Source organism: Henckelia pumila, chromosome 4, assembly GCF_033568475.1.
Source record: "Henckelia pumila isolate YLH828 chromosome 4, ASM3356847v2, whole genome shotgun sequence".
Classification (NCBI taxonomy): Eukaryota; Viridiplantae; Streptophyta; class Magnoliopsida; order Lamiales; family Gesneriaceae; genus Henckelia; species Henckelia pumila.
Genome location: NC_133123.1, coordinates 146,372,275 through 146,393,077, shown reverse-complemented (window position 1 = coordinate 146,393,077; position 20,803 = coordinate 146,372,275). Strand labels below are relative to the sequence as shown.

Sequence of the window (20,803 nt, the reverse complement as noted above, 5' to 3'; positions counted from 1 at the left end):
TTGGCAGGAGATTTACTGCAATGACCGACTTAACTCTATATAGTTGCTTCAGAGTCTAGAGGATTGAAATATGCACTATCCACCTCGAGGGGAGAGTCGGTGTGATTTGTGTGATATTTCATCCTCGGGATCCCAATAGAGGAAAAGAGCAGAGAACCTTTACTTTTTGATTATCCAGACTTGATAATCCCAGAGTTTTAAAGACATGCATTGCATTTGGATTTGTCTTGGAATTGCATGATTGATATTTGAATATCTGGAAGTTGATGTATTTTGTTTGAAATGATTATCTGATAGTGCATGATTGTCTCTTTTACTGGAAATAGTATTCTCACCGAATTATCCGGCTGTTGTCTTTGTTTGTATGTGTACTTGGCAACATATGGGGCAGGATCGAGTCAGAGACGACAGAGTTAGAACGAGAATGAAGAATAGAAGTGGGACTTCGAGTTAGAATTGGAAATGCATTCCAATCTAGTTTATGTTTTGAAAGCATGTTTAGAACTCGAGCGTTGTTGAATATTAGAATTGATTATGAATGATGAATATTGAAGTTTTTATGTTGATTACATGTTGTTGGATTCGGAATTGAGCATGTTAGATCGATATTAGATTGAGTTGAATTGTTGATTTGAGATTTGAAACATGTTCAGTTTTCTGGAAAAATTCTGATCCCAGGGTGTGCTCGATCCTACGATTTTCTGAGATCGAACGCGGCCCCTGTTTATTTTGAGGCAGTAACTTTGATCAGATGGTGCGCTCAATCCTGAAATTTTATAGGATCGAGCGCGACACTTATTATTTTCTCGGCAGAGAGTTCAGGAATATGGCGCGCTCGATCCTGGAATTTTCTAGGATCGAGCGCGGCACTGTTCATTTTAAAAAAAAATCTTTTCTTTTGGCTTTTATTTAATGATGTTTAATTATTGATTATTCGATATTAGCCGACTAGAATCGAGGTCTTACAATGTGCATCACTTGAGGGTCGTAGTGCAGATTCTTTGTGAGAGGCACGCTATGTTTAGCAAGTGCGAGTTCTGGATTGTCCGAGTGGTGTTTCTTGGTCATATTATTTCTCGAGATGTTGTTTCAATAAATCCGAGTAAGATAGAGTCTATTCTGAGCTGGTCACGTTCGACGACACTTCCGAGATCCGTAGCTTCTTGGGCTTAGCAGTGTACTATCGACAGTTTATTGAGAATTTCTCAAAGATATCTTGACAGTTGACGCTTGTTCTTGCTTTGCCATCTGGTTCCAAAGGATATTTTACTTTACCTACACAAATGCATATCTCCTGAGTTTGGGATGTGTGTTGACACATATTGGACATGTGATTGTCTATGCTTTCCAGCAATTGAAAACTTATGAGGTCAATCCATTGCATGACTAAGTATGTTTAATACGTGATCATGTAACGAATCACTACGTATTAAGCCTTCAACTGCTCAACGAAAGATATACTATTGCAGTTTTTATTCTCGTTTCTATTTATGTATTCCCAATATATACTACTCAACTTATGAATTAACGAATAATATAAATCTAATCCTATGGTGGTGGTTCACTTTCCACAACTCATATATGAAATATTCATTGATATTCTCTAGATCATTGGAATCGAGTCGTTTTGGATGTAGATTACTGAATTCTAGAGTATTCAACAAAGCAAGTAATTAGAAAAAAAATATATAAGTGATTTATAGAAATTTTCACTAAGTTCAAATATTTTCTAGAACCCTGAAAACCTCTTGATGATATTTTTTTCTCCCGCACGCGCCGCACTTGTTCTAGCAACATATTCGTTGGACGTTGCCCTTTTGAAATAAAACAATGAGATTTTGAAATTTCAAAGTCCCAACTGCCTCGCTATCTAGCAATTTTTCCACTTATCCTTGATGGGTTGGTGGGTAATGTTTCCTTTGGCCGACTCGATTGACTAAGATGGATTTAACTTCCCAATCATATCATATTATATATACAATTTAATTTTCAGGCGTCTAAGAAGATTTCACAAATTATATTATTATTATTATTATTATTATTATTATTATTATTATTATTATTATTATTTGACACTAAGCATTTTTTTAATATTAAAAATTATTTAATTCCGATGGAACTCAGAATCAATTTTCACGTAAAAATATGCCAAAAATGTATAAGAAAGATTAATCTGTAGAATTATCACAAAAATATTCATTCACAAATAACGCAAATTTATAAACATTACTACTATTTTTAAGTAGGTTGTTTGTAAGACTGTCTCAAGAATATTTATTTATAAATATTTACCAGTCAACTATTATTTTACAATAAAAAACAATATTTTTGTCATAAAAATAATATTTTTAAAGATATTCAAATAAAAATTCAAATAAAAAATTTGTCTTACAAAATTGACTTGTAAGAGATCTTTTTTGCTATTGATGAGTTATTGGTAAAAATAAATTCATAAATCAATGCAAATCCCGATATCACACTTCATGTGTTTCCTGATTTGTTCTTGAAAAAAAAACAGCTCAAACTGCTACAAGATCATGCTTTACATTTCAACCATTTGATCCATCGCATGAAAAAAACTATATGATTATAGACTTGAAAATATACCATGGCAGCATTGGAACTAAATTTGCAACAATTGCTCCAAACAATGCCCAACAATCACCATGCACTAAACTCAAACACAAGCACCATGAATCACTTCTCACAAGATTCACTGTTTTATTGGCCGAAAAGTATTAGCTATCTTGAACGCAGTGCACCAATAAACAAAGAACTGTATTAATTCGAACTACATTTGCAAACGGAAATACATAATCCAGATAAATAGCTAGTGAATGGAAGACGAAACATATTTTGACGACCATGGAGCTTCCACATGATTTAATGTTCAAAAAATGAACAAAATACGTCAAGAAAGCAGGGCTGGGGCTTGCCGTTTCTACTTCAACTTCTCCCAGCAACTATCAGATCTCTAGTAAAAATATCCCAGCACTTGGCCACCAACATTTTGTCGAATTGCTTCCTCATGATCCAAGACTCCATTCGGAGTTGTGATTACAACATAGCCCCACTGCAGGCGAAGAAAATAACTTGGGGATGGTCAACATGTTTCCTCATAACTTGATGATCATGATGCAGACATACCTCATACAAGAATAACATGATAATAACTTTTATAAAAAGATCAAAAGTGAACAGATACACCAGGAAACTAAAGATTAATAACATTGCAAGAATGACATTATTTGATAGCTTAAATATGATGTATATATGATAAATTCACATGAAGAGTCATGTTTTATCCATGAGCAATAAACCAGAGTCACTAAATTCTGCAGGATGACCTAGCCCAGTACAAAACCAAGTGAATTCCCTGGCATGATCGAGAGCCAAACAGTAAAAGTCAGAGCCTTTCGTTCTTAATCTGAGAACCATAACCCATGTCCCATCATACATCATATTTAGACCAAGAAAATGAGAAACTCGAAAAATAATATCGTTTTTTCTACAACAAAGGTGCTTAATAGATAATCTTCCAACTCCAATGTTAGAAACTGTCATAAAGGGATGAAATTGGTAATCTAAAAGAAAACAAAAAATGCACTTCCCCGCTGTCATTAGTTCATTTAATTGGTCATCTAAATGATTCTACCAAATATATAGAAAACATCTACACCGAATCAAACTCCAAAAAAAACCCACAATTTCACCGTAATTCCATTAGGTATGACAAAATCTAATCAATCACAATCACTCGAACTAAAAATGTAAGGAAAACACACAAACCTGGTGTGTTGGAAGAGCACGGGTTTTGTATTTCTCGATGTCCTGAGACTTAATGTCTTGTCTATAAGTGAGAGCCCGACAATCTTTAACCCTCCCCAGTAGCTCAACAGTTATCCTCCCCACCCTTTGTGGATCATGCACTTGAAAATCTTTAATGTATCCTGTGATTTCAAAATCATCACACTCTACTGGATTAAGAATTCAGTGATGGGAAAGTGAGACAAAAGCAGAATCAATAAACACTTAATTCCTTCCGTTTGCCAATTGGAAATTTAAAATCTTTTTCAAGGGATACGAATAGTAAGTTTCTCAGAATATCAAATTCGTTTAATCGGCTCTTATTTTCACTAAAATCCAATCTCAAACACACCCTCACAAAAAATCTGAAAAAAGCATCAACTTTTAGAAACAGTCCAAAGAACGAATCCAATCCATTTGCTCATCTAGTAATCGGCACCAATCAAAATCAACAAAGAACGCATACAGAGTCGCTAATCAATTATAACAGTAAACAAGAATAGATACAAGTATACCTCTATATTTCATGATTTGAAGAAAAGAAGCCATGACATTAGAGATGGGGTTCAGCTCAGTTGAAGCAAAACCTCTCTTTTCTGCATTAACGATGGTTCTCAAGGCGTCGTTCAGTATTCTTCTTCCCATTTTTTGCTCTCCTTGTAAGCTCCAAGCCCTTCTGATGCTCTACCGCAGACATGGATCATGGGCCCAAATATTTCTTCGTCATGGGCTTAGAAAAAGAAAGAATAAAAATAAAAAGGAATCCTAGCCCACAATAAAATTTTTGGACATAATAATTTAGTATTTAAGCCCTTCTGATGCTCTACCGCAGACAACCATTCTGGGCTGTAGTCTCGTTCTGGGCCTTTGTTGCTCTGGGCCACAGTTTATAGATCAACGGCACAAAAAATTTAATATAAAATTTTAATTTATCATATCTAACGGTATATTAAATATAAAATATCACGATATTATATAAAAATCTGGTGTAATTGTTGCAAGTATCACTATACGATATATTGATTGTAAATCTAGCATTATTCTCGTTTATATTAGGCCAATACTGCCTCGTTTTCGTCATTTTCAATTTTACATGTATGCTATAAATAAATTGAGTCCGTTCCCCAAATTTTATTTAAGCCTGTTCGAATTCGAGACAAAAATTAAAAATTTCGAGTTTCGAATGGAATTCAAACGTGAATACTACGCTTATTTCGAATAGATATACTGGTCAGTAGAAGGAACCACCATGGATATTTATTAATATTAAGCTGGATTTGTTTCATTTACTCTATTATACTTTTGTTTCCACATAAAAGGGAAGGTTGTCTCTTTTTTTTCGTTTGTACACTACATTTATCAACTGTTACAGGGTCATTTAATTTGCAATCATGTGTCATGCTGTTTAGTGTATACCTTGGGTGGGTTCAAATTAGGATACTGGTTTGTGTAGAGGGAGCAATGAGTAGGGGAACGACAAGAAAAATTGTGATCTTATGTTCTAGGTTTGATCATTCTTAAATGGACTGGGATCAGCAATAGATTTTAATTATCTGTCTTTTGCAAAAATAACTTGCGATCTGCACATATGGTAAGAATTGCACACATTTTTAAGCTGAGACACGTGATGATGGTGTTGTAAATTTCATGGTTATACGTAATTGGATTTCTACTGTTCGAAAGACAAGTTGGAAATTTTACTGACTTCTTAAGTGCATGTTTTTACTGTGTACTTTTTAAACCTGAAATAACTTGAAATGTCATTTGTTTAAGACACGGTGAGGACAAGTATTCTGCAGTTCAAGAAGTTCAATTTCAATAAGCCTCTTGCCCAATTTTTTATCTTTGATATGCGAATACATTTTTTCTAATTTCTTATAGATTTTAATCTTTTATTATTTTACATGGCTTACAGTTTCCCACTTAGTGAAAAGTGTACAGATACACTGCCCTTATTTTATGGCTTTGTGCCTCTTCTTGGGTAGATGAGAGCAATGATAGCAGCAGTTTTGTATGAATATTTTTAATGTTTGCTGAATCATGTTTCCAGTGGTTGGCTGTGTTATAATTTAATAGGAACTGTCCGACTGCAAATTTTAGGGTTGCAACTCATGACCGTGCTTTTGTTTTTTGTTTTGTTTTATATTTTTTTTATGACAGTTGACATCATATCCGCGATAGAATTCGACAAAACTGGTGATCATCAGGCTACTGGTGACCGCGGTGGAAGGGTGGTCTTATTTGAAAGGACTGACGTGAAAGAGGTAAGATCAACATTTGATGTTTTGATTTCATTGGTGACATATTCATTTTGAAAAAGATATATTATATTCACTAGCTTAAATTGCAGCGTGGTGGGAATCGTAGAGATTTAGAGATGATGGACTATCCAATTAGACATCCAGAGTTTCGGTACAAAACTGAATTTCAGAGCCATGACCCAGAGGTATTTATTAAAATTTCCACTGTCAAATTATCGTTATATGGGGTTTACCTTTGAGATTTTATCATTTTTTCAAATGCTCAGGCCTTGATTAACAGAGAGGTTTCCATTTTCAAATGGACAAATTGATTAAAGATTACTTTCATCGTTTTACTTCCTTTTCCCCGAGGGAGGAATTTTTAATTGCAGTAACATCGCGTAAAAATTTTTTCTTTCAGTTTGATTATCTCAAGAGTTTGGAAATTGAAGAAAAAATCAATAAGATTCGATGGTGTCAGACAGCTAATGGTGCACTCTTTCTCCTTTCCACGAATGACAAAACTATTAAGTTTTGGAAGGTTAGATATAGAATTTTTCCTTTCTTTTAATTCTTTTTGTGATGTTGAGATATGACATGTTATCTTACTATATTATTAAGTGTTAGATGTCATGATCTGATTTTTGTTTTTCTCCTCTTTTCTTTTTTTTTTTTCTTTTTTCTTTCAGTTTGATCATCTCAAGAGTTTGGAAATTGAGGAAAAAATCAATAATTTTGTAATTAATTTTGAACGATAAAAAAATGCAGTTTTCCAATCGTTCGAGCACGGGATTTTGATGGCGGGGTCAAGCATTACAGCTTCGATGAGTTGATGAAGATGAATGATTGTCTCAATTCTACTACTTTTGTATGCTACACCGTTTTAGGAACGCTTCACCGAGGGACTATCCACGATGAATCGGGGCGTCGGGACATGCTTGTCAAGACGTGGGAATTTTTCTTGCCTTTCATTTGGCAATCCTATCATCAGACAGCTCGAATCCATGTATGTATGTATGACTCAAAGTGCACGATCCTATCTTTTTTATGATAATATTGAATGCGTGTGTTTGTGAGTCAACTTTTGCACCAGATTATTCCTTGTGGTCTGTGAGCCCATTTTTCCTAGCAACATTATGCTAGTGTTTGTGAGTCAAAATTTTGTTAGAAGCTCTCCCAAACATTACCAATGTATCATTCTTGATAACTCTTTTCTGGCTGCTTTCTACTAGATAACTTTACTTGGGGGGACAGAATGAAGGTGGCGAATGAAATGGCAAGCGTGCTGGAAACATTTCACAACAAGGGACTTGTCCATTCCGGTGTCCATTCTAAAACAATCTTGCTCACTGAGGTTTCGTCACTTTTGTTGTTTCTGTTATCCTTTTACAAAAGCTCTTGCTTGCCAGTAAGTCTTGTCATGATCCTAATCATCATTGCCATCGTGTAGGACAAAAGTGCGGTGGTGTATGACTTTGGCCAGTTCTCATACTTCAAACACCGGGAGACGTATGAGGAGATCGTTAAGAATCTTTACGTTTATGATCGGAAATATTTGGACGGTATGTGCATCCATTTCTTCATTCTGTGTTTGTTATTTATGAATTTAGCTGCCTATCTTTTGTCACTATTCTTTGCTTTTCCACTGGAAGTTTAGAAGGTAAATTTACTGCTAAAAGCCAGCATACCCTTCCCTTCCTCCTTTCTCCCTCTCCTTGCCCAAACTTGTACAAGTATAAAACCAGAGTTTTTATTGCAGTCACCATGGTAATAATGTTCAAAAGACTTAGAGTACGAGTTTCTTGGCAGAATTTGTTGGAACACGTTTTCAGATCAGTGTGATATGATATCCGGAGCAGCGAAAGTTTAAAATTTTTTATTTTCTTATATGGAACAATTCCATATCATGGATATCAAATCCTAACGATTAAAATCAACATGTAAAATAATAATAGCAATTAATATTTTACCTCTTCAAACTATGGCTGGCTGGCTTGATTATGGACACCAACAGATTAATCTGCTCTTGTTGTAAATCCCAAGAACTGATGACTCGCTCGATCAATCTCCTGAATTAGGTCCACGAACAGAAAACTAAAACTCTCTGATTGATTGCACTACAGGATTTTCGAATTCTCCTTAGAACTATTCTAGGATTTTCGAAAATTGCTCTGTCAATTATGAGGTTGTGTGTCTAATTTTTGTACTGCAATAACTTATTTATAATGTGGGCTGCTAACACCTTAGGGCCCATTAGTCATAAGTTCAAGCCTGACAAGCAAAACCCGCATGTTCAGAAATTAATACAAAATTCATCGGACTCAGAATGATAAACCAATTTCACCATTGTGCATAGAAACCATTTCTGCAGCTTTTAAAGTCAAGATAATTTTTCTGAATCCGAATTCAGTGATTTTCAAAAATGCCCATCCCTATGTCATTTTAAGAAATTTCACTCCCTTTAGTTAAGAAGTTCAACTTCTCTTTCGCTAAATTTAACTCTTTAAATTTAACTATCTCAACGGGAATTAGTAATCCATTACTTGTGTGACCCTCAATGGTTCAGGGATACAGCTAGCCGTGGGCTCACAGCTCCTTGTGATTCGAAACAACAATTTTCGACTTACCCATCGAATCATGGTAAGAGCGCCTAGCAACATCGCCCCATGATTCCCTAGGTATCACTGATAGTGCCTGCAAGAACTAGTAGGTTTTGGTTAGCGTACAGTACGGTCCCTTCATCCATATATCCCGATCGAATCAACAACCATTGGTACATCGAGAGTCGTTCGAGATTCGATAACTATGCAATGCATCTTGAAGATCAAATAGTGACGTCGCATGTGCTACTAGGAAACCAAGTAACCTAAATCACATCGAGTACTCTGGCCAGAGATTTGTCATACTAATATCTCCTCAGATCGCATAGGATATCCACACTCGCAAGCGTGTGGTGAATCCTTGACAACAAAGCATCGACTCCTATATGTGTCGTAACTGTACCCAATCCCGACACCTGATGACCCTCATAGAGTCGGTAAACGAGTCAAAGTATAGTACTAGCATATAGAGTCTCCATGATGTTTCAAGTAGTAAGGACTAATGGTGTACAACCAAAACCGCGGACTTATCCACTCAATTAATAATAACCACTTGGAAAGTCCGAATAGGGTAGTTCGATCATTCATCATATGAATATCCATTTGCATGCTTTGAACATCTCTATGTTCCATACCAATGAAACGTGGTACTTGGCATCGCAAATGCTAGTCTCGATCTCGAGCGATCCTTATCCTTATTTGCGGACGGCTCAATTGACTAGAAACTGTTTAGAATATACAGTGACTATAAGATGTGTTTCATGATAGTGATCTCTTTTTATTCACTATCTCATCTTACTTACACTATAGTATATTCAAGGTCTTTATCAAAACAACAATAGTATATCACAATATAACTTTATGAAGAAAGATAAAGAAAATGTCATTAATGAATGTAAATTATATTAAACAAAGATTGTTTACAATAAGAGACTCTCAAAGCCCTTAGTCACAACTTGGCTAGTGGGGGCATCAACTCTTTCAATCTCCCACTTGCCCTATAGCCAACTAGTCATACTACGTAGTCCCATTGCTTCGCGATGTTTGTCAAACAATGGTCCTGACAAGGGCTTAGTAAGTGGATCAGCGATATTGTCTGCAGAGGCCACTCTCTCGACAGTGATGTCTCCTCTTTCCACGATCTCCCGGATGATGTGGTATTTTCTCAGTATGTGTTTGGAACTTTGATGAGACCTTGGTTCCTTTTCCTGAGCAACGGTACCAGTGTTGTCACAGTACAACGGGACTGGACCAACAACTTCAGGAATTACACCCAACTCTTGGACGAAATTCCTCATCCAAACGGCCTCTTTAGCAGCAGCTGATGCTGCAATGTATTCTGCCTCAGTGGTGGAATCCGCTGTGGTGTCTTGCTTGGAACTCTTCCAAGAGACAGCACCGCCATTGAGCATGAATACAAATCCAGAGGTTGATTTTGAGTCATCCACGTTACTTTGGAAGCTAGAGTCGGTATAGCCTTCCAATTTCAATTCTCTTCCTCCATAAACCATGAATATATTCTTAGTCCTTATCAAGTACTTTAGAATATCCCTCACTGCTTTCCAATGCATTTGACCGGGATTGGCCTGATATCTGCTCGTGACACTCAGAGCAAAGGCTACATCCGGTCTGGTAGATATCATCCCATACATGATACTACCTATGGCTGATGTATATGGTATGTGTGTAATTTTCTCTATCTCTTCGTCAGTCTTGGGAGGCATAGACTTGGATAGAGAAACTCCATGGCACATAGGTAGATGTCCTCTCTTGAACTCATCCATAGAGAACCTCTTCAATATAGTGTCGATGTAGGTAGCTTGAGTGAGTCCTATCATTCTCTTAGATCTATCTCTATAGATCTGTATTCCTAGAATATAGGACACCTCACCTAAGTCCTTCATCGAGAATCTACCTGATAACCATATCTTTGTTGACTGCAACATCCCTATATCATTCCCAATGAGTAGAATGTCATCAACATAAAGCACTAAGAATGTCACAGCATCCGTAACTACTTTCTTGTACACGCATGGTTCCTCCGGGTTCTTGATAAAACCAAAGTCCTTTATTGTTTCATCAAATTTCTGGTTCCAACTTCTTGATGCCTGTTTGAGACCATAAATTGATCTCTGAAGCTTGCATACCATATGCTCGCTTCCCATGGATGTGAATCCTTCGGGCTGCATCATATAGATCTCTTCCTTAATGTTTCCATTAAGAAATGCAGTCTTCACATCCATTTGACATATCTCATAGTCATACCAAGCTGCGATGACAATAAGGATTCTTATGGACTTGAACATTGCGACTGGTGAAAAGGTTTCATCATAATCAACACCTTGTCTTTGAGTATAACCTTTTGCCACCAATCGTGCCTTGTAGGTCAATACCTTAGCATCAAACCCAAGTTTTCTCTTTTATATCCATTTACACCCTATTGGAACAATTCCATCGGGAGGATCTACTAAAGACCAAACTTGGTTTGTATTCATCGAGTCTATTTCCGACTGCATAGCTTCAAGCCATAAATTCGAATCCGCATCAGAAATTGCTTCCTTGAAGTTTCTTGGATCACATCCAATGTCGGGTTCACTTTGATCCCCTTCAAGAAGTAAACCATATCGAATAGGAGGTCTAGAAGTCCTCTCGGATCTTCTAGAAAGAGGCGTGTCGTTTAATGGTTTCTCAGGTGTGGGATCGTTATTTTGTATCTCGGGTTCTTCTCGAATTTCTTCAAGTTCCATCATCTTGCCTTTCTTATCAAGTAAGAACTCCTTCTCCATGAAGGTGGCATTCCTCGAAACAAACACTTTTGTTTCAGTAGGATGATAGAAATAATATCCGATTGAATTCTTCGGATACCCTACAAAATAACATAAGGTAGATCAACTATCTAACTTATCTCCCACTGTCTGCTTCACATAAGCAGGACATCCCCAAATCCTCAAGTACGAATACTTATGAGTTTTGCCAGTCTATAATTCATATGGAGTTTTGTTCACTGCTTTAGTGTGGACATTTTTCAACAACAATACCGCCGTTTCAAGCGCATAGCCCCAAAACGAAGGTGGAAGCTCACTGAAGCTCATCATAGATCGAACCATGTCCAACAATGTTCGATTACGACGCTCCGAAACACCATTTAGCTGAGGTGTCATAGGAGGAGTCCACTGAGAGAGAATCTCATTCTCTTTTAGATAGCCCAAAAACTCGGTACTTAAGTATTCTCCACCTCGATCCGATCGAAGTGCTTTAATACTTTTACCTAGTTTGTTTTCTACTTCAGCCTTGAATTCTTTGAACTTTTCAAATGATTCAAAATTATATTTCATCAAATATAAATACCCGTACCTAGAATAATCACCAGTAAAGGTAATGAAGTAGGTGTGACCAAATTTAGTACCAATACTAAATGGGCCGCAAACATCTGTATGGATCAAATCCAACAGATTTTGATTACGCTCAGGTTTTCCTTTGAAATGAGTTTTAGTCTTTTTTCCTTTTAGACAGGATTCACAAGTTGGTAGAGAGTTAATATCAGACATATCAAACATGCCCTCTCCCACTAGCTTGTTCATCCTCCTTGAGAAAATATGACCTAGCCTAGCATGCCAAAGGTTTGTCGGGTTTTGACTATCGTTTATCCTTTTATTTGTTGTTGCCGGTTTATCAACATAATTAATTGGTACGTCTTTTAATTTTAAGTTATATAGATCATTTTCAAGTTGTCCACATCCAATCAAACATTCATTCTTGTAAATATTGCAAATATCATTTACAAAATTGCAAGAAAAACCATCTCTATCAAGCATAGAAACAGAAATAATGTTTTTAACCAAATCTGGCACAAATAAAACATCTCACAAAAGTAACTTAAAATTGTTCTGCAAAACTAAATAAACGTCTCCCATAGCTTTGGCTTCAACTCTAGAACCATTTCCGAGTCTTAGCTGGGTCTCACCCATCCTAAGCTTACGACTTCTTGTCATCACCTGCAAATCATTGCAAATGTGAGATCCATATTCGGTATCCAATACCCAAGAAGTAGTATTAAGTAAAACATTTATTTCAATGTAAAACATACCCTTTGCAGTTCGCAACTGCTCGAGATATTCTTTGCAGTTACGTTTTCAATGACCGAGTTTCTTGCAGTGATGGCAAACATCTTCAGATCTGTTCACGTTTGAAGCATTTGTTTTGTTCTTCTTCTTTGGCACAGTTTTCTTAGGTGGGGCAGAACGTTTCTTACCCTTTCCACTTGGCCCCTTCTTAGAGTTAGAAAAGGAACCAACAAAAAATACCGGTTTATCCTTCTTTAATGTGGCCTCATATGTGACAAGCATATTGACCATCTCTTCAAGGGTGGCCTCTATCTTGTTCATATTGAAGTTCATCACAAAACCATCAAACGACGAAGGAAGTGAAAGAAGTAACAAGTCCGCATTCAGTTCGTGCTCCAATGTCGAATCGAGTGTTACCAACTTTTCAATGAGCCCAATCATGTGTACCCCATGCTCACGGACCGAAGTCCCATCTCGCATACGGCATGTCATGAGCTCTTTGACGGTGGCATACCTCTCCGATCTTGACTGAGCTCCAAAAAGTTCCTTGAGAGTATCATGAATGTCAGCAGCATTCACTGCATTCTCAAATCGCCTCTGAAGTTCATCAGACATCGAAGCCTGCATGTAACATTTGGCCTTGACATCATGGTCCCACCATTTGTCAAGTTTGGCCAATTCTTCCGGACTCACATCAGCCGGGGCTTCTTTCGGAGGAGGCTTTTCTAACACGTAGAAAACCTTTTCCGAACTTAGAACAATCTTTAACTTACGGAACAATTCCGTATAGTTTGCGCCAGTCAGTTTGTTTTGTTCGAGAATCGAGAATAGTGGATTGCGCGAATTCATTGTAATGAAATGCTGAAAAGAAACAGACAATAATCAGTGATTGCTTAATTAATTTACTAAGACATAAAATATGGTGAGATTTATTTTATGAATTTCACTCCCACTATTTTAACGATTTCACTACCCTCTAGTGAAAACGAGAAACCGGTTTCCTTAGTGGAAACATGGAGTCCAATTGACAAATCATAGTCCCGAATAATATCAGCCAACCATAATTTTCAAAAGGTAGAGCCCAATTGCTTCCAAAGCAACCCCATGTTTTTACCTCATGTCCAATAAGAACCCAATAATATGACGCTGTTTATTGTGACATGTCAAGATGATCCATCAATATTAAGTTGTGATGGACGGTCGCTATGTGGATCCCCAATAATATGAGCCAATCCCATCGGAGTTCCATCCAACTTACAACATGTGTCGATCCAATGTACAGTTTTTCGACGAACGGGCCCCCCCAATAATATGAGTACCGTGCCCGCGGGTAGCATCTCATACATTGATCGTTGATGGAAGGTAGGAACATTTAAATAATATTTAAATTTCCTTTTATTTATCTTGATATCAATTTTAAATCATATTTAAAATGAGAAATTTTAATTTTGAAAATTGTCTAATCTTTAAATAATTTGTATGCTTGCGGGATTCATGCAATTTAGTCTAAACATGCATACAACAATAATATCATATATATTATATAAAGGATGATCGACCCCAATAACTATTCGACCCATGGTTGTCAATCACGAGTCTAAGTCCAATCCTAGGTGATATGCAAGTATGCAATGCAATCCTATTACATTGACTTTCCAATTTACATTTCTTCGGTCTTTATTGTCTGCTGGGCCCACCATTGTCTTCAAATCTTTATCTCCCACTAAGTCTAATAAATTTACAATAAATTTCGATTACAAGTAGGGGATACATATTTAAGGGTGGGAACGGGCCATAAACCAGACCCACTTTTTATTACAAATGACAAATCAAATTGGGTCATAAACCAAGCCCATTAATAAAACTAAACAACAATAATAAAACCAAATGTAAACAACCTAACATACACCTATAAAATTGGTCATGACAATCGATCATCCTTTTATCCAATATTTAATTCAATAATTAAATCATTAGATAACATGCAATGACAATTTAATTAAAAAGATAAAATCAAATTTTATCTAATATATTCATAAGATCATATCTTATCATCAATTGTACCAAATAATTAATTTTATAAAATCTAATTTAACGGATAAAATTTATAAATTTTCCAAAAATTCAAATTTATCCAAAAATCAAGTTTAAAAGTTTCGGACTCAAACAATTTGATCCAATGCCTCGTGGACCAATCAAAACAATTTTCGATCGGACCAAAAACTAAAATTTCAAAAATTTAAAATTCTTAAAAATAATTTTTTTAATTTTCCGGGCTGCCCGGGATGTTCCCGGGCAGCCCCGCCCCCACGTGGGGCCCGAGCATGGGCAGCCTGTTACTGCCCTTGGGCAGCGACGATCACTGCCCGTGTTGCCCTTCAAATTTATTTTTAAAAATTTTGTTTTTGTTTCTAAAAACCCGAGGCTTAAAAATTTTGTATAATCGATAAATTTTAATCGTTTGATCTGAGAGCAACCTGTCTCTGACGCCACTGTTGGAACACGTTTTCAGATCAGTGTGATATGATACCCGGAGCAGCGAAAGTTTAAAATTTTTTATTTTGGGTATCAAATCCTAACGATTAAAATCAACATGTAAAATAATAATAGCAATTAATATTTTACCTCTTCAAGCTATGACTTGATTATGGGCACCAACAGATTAATCTGCTCTTGTTGTAAATCCCAGGAACTGATGACTCGCTCGATCAATCTCCTGAATTAGGTCCACGAACAGAAAACTAAAACCCTCTAATTGATTTCACTAGAAATCAATCAGTTGTTTATCGAAGAGATTTACAGATTTGATCTGTCAATTTAGAATGTAATTTTCCAAAAATAAGATACTGAATTCTCTCTCAAAAGGGAGACAGGATTTTCGAATTCTCCTTAGAACTCTTCTAGGTTTTTCGAAAATTGCTCTGTCAATTATGAGGTTGTGTGTTCAATTTCTGTACTGCAATAACTTATTTATAATGTGGGCTGCTAACACCTTAGGGCCCATTAGTCATAAGTTCAAGCCTGACAAGCAAAGTCCGCATGTTCAGAAATTAATACAAAATTCATCGTGACTGAGAATGATAAACCAATTTCACCATTGTGCATAGAAACCATTTTTGCAGCTTTTTTTGTCAAGATAATTTTTCTGAATCTGAATTCAGTGATTTCCAAAAATGTCCATCCCTATGTCATTTTAGGAAATTCCACTCCCTTTAGTTAAGAAGTCCAACTTCTCTTTCGCTAAATTTAACACTTTAAATTTAACTATCTCAACGGGGATTAGTAATCCATTACTTGTGTGACCCTCAATGGTTCAGGGATACAGCTAGCCGTGGGCTCACAGCTCCTTGTGATTCGAAACAACAATTTTCGACTTACCCATCGAATCATGGTAAGAGCGCCTAGCAACATCGCCCCATGATTCCCTAGGTATCACTGATAGTGCCTGCAAGAACTAGTAGGTTTTGGTTAGCGTACAGTACGGTCCCTTCATCCATATATCCCGATCGAATCAACAACCATTAGTACATCGAGAGTCGTTCGAGATTCGATAACTATGCAATGCATCTTGAAGATCAAATAGTGACGTCGCATGTGCTACTAGGAAACCAAGTAACCTAAATCACATCGAGTACTCTGGCCAGAGATTTGTCATACTAATATCTCCTCAGATCGCATAGGATATCCACACTCGCAAGCGTGTGGTGAATCATTGACAACAAAGCATCGACTCCTATATGTGTCGTAACTGTACCCAATCCCGACACCTGATGACCCTCATAGAGTCGGTAAACGAGTCAAAGTATAGTACTAGCATATAGAGTCTCCATGATGTTTCAAGTAGTAAGGACTAATGGTGTACAACCAAAACCGCGGACTTATCCACTCAATTAATAATAACCACTTGGAAAGTCCGAATAGGGTAGTTCGATCATTCATCATATGAATATCCATTTGCATGCTTTGAACATCTCTATGTTCCATACCAATGAAACGTGGTACTTGGCATCGCAAATGCTAGTCTCGATCTCGAGCGATCCTTATCCTTATTTGCGGACGGCTCAATTGACTAGAAACTGTTTAGAATATACAGTGACTATAAGATGTGTTTCATGATAGTGATCTCTCTTTATTCACTATCTCATCTTACTTACACTATAGTATATTCAAGGTCTTTATCAAAATCGCGGACTTATCCACTCAATTAATAATAACCACTTGAAAAGTCCGAATAGGGTAGTTCGATCATTCATCATATGAATATCCATTTGCATGCTTGAACATCTCTATGTTCCATACCAATGAAACGTGGTACTTGGAATCGCAAATGCTAGTCTCGATCTCGAGCGATCCTTATCCTTATTTGCGGACGGCTCAATTGACTAGGAACTGTTTAGAATATACAGTGACTATAAGATGTGTTTCATGATAGTGATCTCTCTTTATTCACTATCTCATCTTACTTACACTATAGTATATTCAAGGCCTTTATCAAAACAACAATAGTATATCACAATATAACATTATGAAGAAATATAAATAAAATGTCATTAATGAATGTAAATTATATTAAACAAAGATTGTTTACAATAAGAGACTCTCAAAGCCCTTAGCCACAACTTGGCTAGGACAAAAGCAGCTGTTGAAAATCCCACTGACCTAAAATCACAAAGATACAATTAAAAATAATAATTATAACCGTTTGCATGGTTTGAACAAATAATAAAAAATAATTACACAGATAGTTTCTTGTGGCTGAATATCCCGATTCTGTGGTATCCCTCGGAGCACTCCAAATCAACCTGTTAATATTGAAAGGGGAAATATGTCAAAACGATCATATGGAGCAAAATTGAAACAACATGAGATATACTAAAAAAGTAAGCGTACTCGCATCGACACCTTCTCTCCAGCAAATCCATCTACTGCCCTCACTAAAGGGTCAAATAGTTGAACTAATTGCTGGACTTTACTTTTGTCTCTCAGGAATTCCTGCAGATTATACAAATCTTGAATAAATGCATTCAATTTAGATAATCTTACATCATCAATAACATTACACACAAAAAACTATTTTAAGTTGAATAATATCATATACCATTTGGGAAGCAAACTTATCATGACTGCCGAAATATAATTTTAAATCAATCCATGTAAAATCTCAATTTTCAGAATTTGATAAACATACAGGTGGAAGCAAATCTGTCATTGCTCCCATTCCCCAATTCCAGAAGAAAGGTGAAGTTCCAAACCGAGCGCTAACAGTTGGAACTCCAAAGACCTCGTGAATGCTCCTGCCCTCAGGCAAATTTCTGAAAGAATATATTCTTTTAACTGACTAATGATTGTCGCTTCTTGGTAGAATTTAGTATAAAAATAATAAAATAGCATGCATTCTAATACAATAACAGGATAGTAATTTCCTGAATAAGCTTTTTCAAAATCCAGAATAAAATGATTTTCCAGAAACTTACAAGAGAAAAACATCCTTCTTTCCAATTCCAAGTCCAAAATTAATGTTAAGCATCCCGCTATAAGGTTTTAATTTGACCTTCTATCTTGTCAATTAAATTACTAAAATCAGTTAAATATTTAAATGCATAAATGGTGAAAACAAGAACTCATATTTGATCATCAACCTTTGTTGTATGCAAGAACTTCCTCTCCCAGAAGTAAAAAGCTTGTGGATAATATAGTCGGGCCAGCACCCCCAGAGCCAGCTGTGTAGTAGTAGAACCTAACAACAAGTAACAAAAATGACATTACCAAAAGTAACAAAACAGAATGGCTTTTATGGAAATTTGAATGATATAATTGTAGGTTCACGAAAATAGTTACCTTACTTTCTTTGGCTCACCTTCGGTTTCAAATTTTGATGCACGAACTAGCTCTGCTGCCATAACTAAGGTAAACAAGAAGCAGAAAGCATTAGTATTTGAGAGCAGAATAACTCATTGATTTCGGCACCGAGATCAGATAAATCTTCGATGCGATGCAGACAACATCTGAAAATTTGGAAAATGGTGGGGCTCCACTGGAAGTTGTCTTATACATCGAATACAGACTAAAGATGGTCTGAAACACCAAAATCAAAGCTGGAATCATTGAAAAATCGCAGGTGAAACAGCGTGAAGGAAACAGCTCGCAAAAAGGCTCGGTGTCGGCACTAATAATCATAAAAAACAGTGATTCATAGCCCAAAACGAAGCTACTGATGTAAGGAAGAAAACCGTCAAACCGTTTGAAATTTCGTCTCCGGATGAAAGAGATACGAGCCAAATATTGTGGCTGCTCGGGTACTAGCGAGAAATACAGAAAATGAAAAACAAGAAATAGATCTCTGGCTATGGACATCAAACCTGGAGGAACCGGCCAGTGCTGCTAGGATTCAGACCTTGGGCTTTCCAATTACGGCATTGACGAGCAGTTCCTAGCGGTGGTGGACGGCTGGAGATGCAAAGCGGCGGCCGTAGGGTTGAAGAAGAAATAAGATCGATGGCGATGGGTTTTTTTCACTGTACGTACGATAGAAAATATATAAGAAAGTTAAAAGGTGAATGGGAGATTAAGGATCTGTTCATCTATTTACTTCAGCAAGTATCATTATATTTTTATTTTTTAACCTTTATACTTCATCAAATATAATATGCCGAAGTAAAATATGACACAAAATTATTAGTGAAGCCCGGGTTTTTTAAAATCCGAAGTAAAATGTGTGTTTTTACTTCGGCAGTCTAATTACTGAAGTGTATTGTTACATATTACTTCGTAATTCTTAATTGACGAAGTAAATGATGGCGAAGTAAAAGCTGAAAATTCTACTAGTGTAAATGTCAATAGATGGGGATAATTTATCATGTCAAGGCATTCTTTCATTCTTTAAATCCGTAATCAACCATTTGTATCAAAATCGTAGAGTTTGTCCGATGGTCATAGTTTGTTCCTTTCAGGTTTAACCATTCTATGATTTTGTTAAGATACTAGAGTACGTAAGAGGCATTTGATTATCCAAGTCTTTCATCAACTAAATGATAAAGCACAACACATCCTCCTTCCTTTTTTTCTACGTCCATCACATCCCTGGGAATGATGCATTCACAATTATTAGTCCAACCATGTTTCAATGCCAACACATTTGGAGTTCTTGTTTGTAGGCCCACCCTGGTCCATGAGATGTGATATTTTTGCTTTTGGTATTCTACTTCTGGAGCTCATCAACAAACAACAATACCCAGACCTTCCCTTAGAAATATGGGATGAATCCATAATTCTCAACTATGATCTCAAAAATTCAGCAGTGGACTACTCTTTTAACATAAATGAGAAGGTCGCTTTGCGCATCACTACTCTGGCTATAGATTGTTTGAAAGTGAAATTGGATGAGCAGCCAACTATAGGGGACATTGTTAGGGAGTTGAAGGACTTGATGCTGCATTTCCCTCCTAACAAACTACAGAAGATCTCTTACTGATTCTCTCGGATAAGTGTGTTTTTTTTTTTTTGGTCCTTATGTATTAAATTCGGATGAAAGCTCTGTTCGAAACCTCTAGCCAATCAAAACATGTATAGGTCGTATCCTAACAGGGATCTCCTCCAGCACAATATTCTATGCATGAAATAATGTCATAATTAGACCTGCTATTAATGTTGAGTTATCTGTCAGTTGGAGAAGTGGTTCGTCTTATCTTATTAATAGGTAGTGATGAGTTCAACTGCCCGCGGTGGATTATTTTCATTGTGCTTCGAATACTAAAAAATTAAAATTAAAATTTAAACAACATAAAACATTATAAGATGATTTTGAGTCTTTTAGGTGGCGATAAGGTGACCTATATGGCTAACTAACGCAATAAATCCCAAAAACTACAATTATCTAAAAATCGAAATGGCGAGCAATCATCTAGCATCTAAGCGCCACTTAGACGGTCATATCGTCCTTTAGAACACTTTCTATAATATTATATATGAGAATCAATCGATTACTGTCAGCGTCCTTTAATAACATATACTTGATTGAATTTAAAACAATTAGTACATCGAAAGCTGTATATGACTTCGATAATCATGAGAAGCATTTTTATAAATTCGTAGT

General features: G+C 36.4%; 4 protein-coding genes across 5 annotated transcripts in view; 2 read left to right on the top strand and 2 right to left on the bottom strand.

The window, feature by feature from the left end:
• LOC140865785 (serine/threonine-protein kinase-like protein At5g23170) overlaps window positions 1-20,335 on the top strand; it is a 53,165-nt gene extending 32,830 nt beyond the window's left edge. Inside the window, exons 4-6 of the mRNA XM_073270556.1 lie at window positions 7,280-7,401; window positions 7,498-7,609; window positions 19,866-20,335. Coding sequence (XP_073126657.1) covers window positions 7,280-7,401; window positions 7,498-7,609; window positions 19,866-20,182 — 551 coding nt within the window. The 3' untranslated portion in view covers window positions 20,183-20,335. The remainder of the gene's footprint in view (window positions 1-7,279; window positions 7,402-7,497; window positions 7,610-19,865) is intronic.
• On the bottom strand, window positions 2,662-4,492 carry LOC140866612 (small ribosomal subunit protein uS8my-like). Of its 2 annotated transcripts, none has more exons than XM_073271639.1 (3): window positions 4,323-4,492; window positions 3,790-3,950; window positions 2,662-3,092 (listed from the first exon to the last, which is right to left on the bottom strand). In XM_073271639.1, exons 1-3 carry the CDS (start codon window positions 4,450-4,452, stop codon window positions 3,027-3,029), a joined length of 357 nt encoding a protein of 118 aa, XP_073127740.1. In that variant the 5' UTR covers window positions 4,453-4,492; the 3' UTR covers window positions 2,662-3,026. The 2 variants fall into 2 exon arrangements, with proteins under 2 accessions (XP_073127740.1, XP_073127739.1); XM_073271638.1 differs by having other exon boundaries at window positions 2,662-3,073; window positions 4,323-4,477.
• Window positions 5,607-20,803, top strand: part of LOC140865786 (serine/threonine protein phosphatase 2A 55 kDa regulatory subunit B beta isoform-like) — a 30,223-nt gene continuing 15,026 nt past the window's right edge. The window contains exons 1-4 of the mRNA XM_073270557.1: window positions 5,607-6,071; window positions 6,158-6,253; window positions 6,469-6,588; window positions 6,737-7,053. Coding sequence (XP_073126658.1) covers window positions 5,919-6,071; window positions 6,158-6,253; window positions 6,469-6,588; window positions 6,737-6,805 — 438 coding nt within the window. The 5' untranslated portion in view covers window positions 5,607-5,918 and the 3' untranslated portion in view covers window positions 6,806-7,053. The remainder of the gene's footprint in view (window positions 6,072-6,157; window positions 6,254-6,468; window positions 6,589-6,736; window positions 7,054-20,803) is intronic.
• On the bottom strand, window positions 17,445-18,253 carry LOC140867422 (uncharacterized). Its single transcript, XM_073272494.1, has 4 exons — window positions 18,186-18,253; window positions 17,900-18,023; window positions 17,602-17,703; window positions 17,445-17,513 (listed from the first exon to the last, which is right to left on the bottom strand). Exons 1-4 carry the CDS (start codon window positions 18,236-18,238, stop codon window positions 17,445-17,447), a joined length of 348 nt encoding a protein of 115 aa, XP_073128595.1. The 5' UTR covers window positions 18,239-18,253.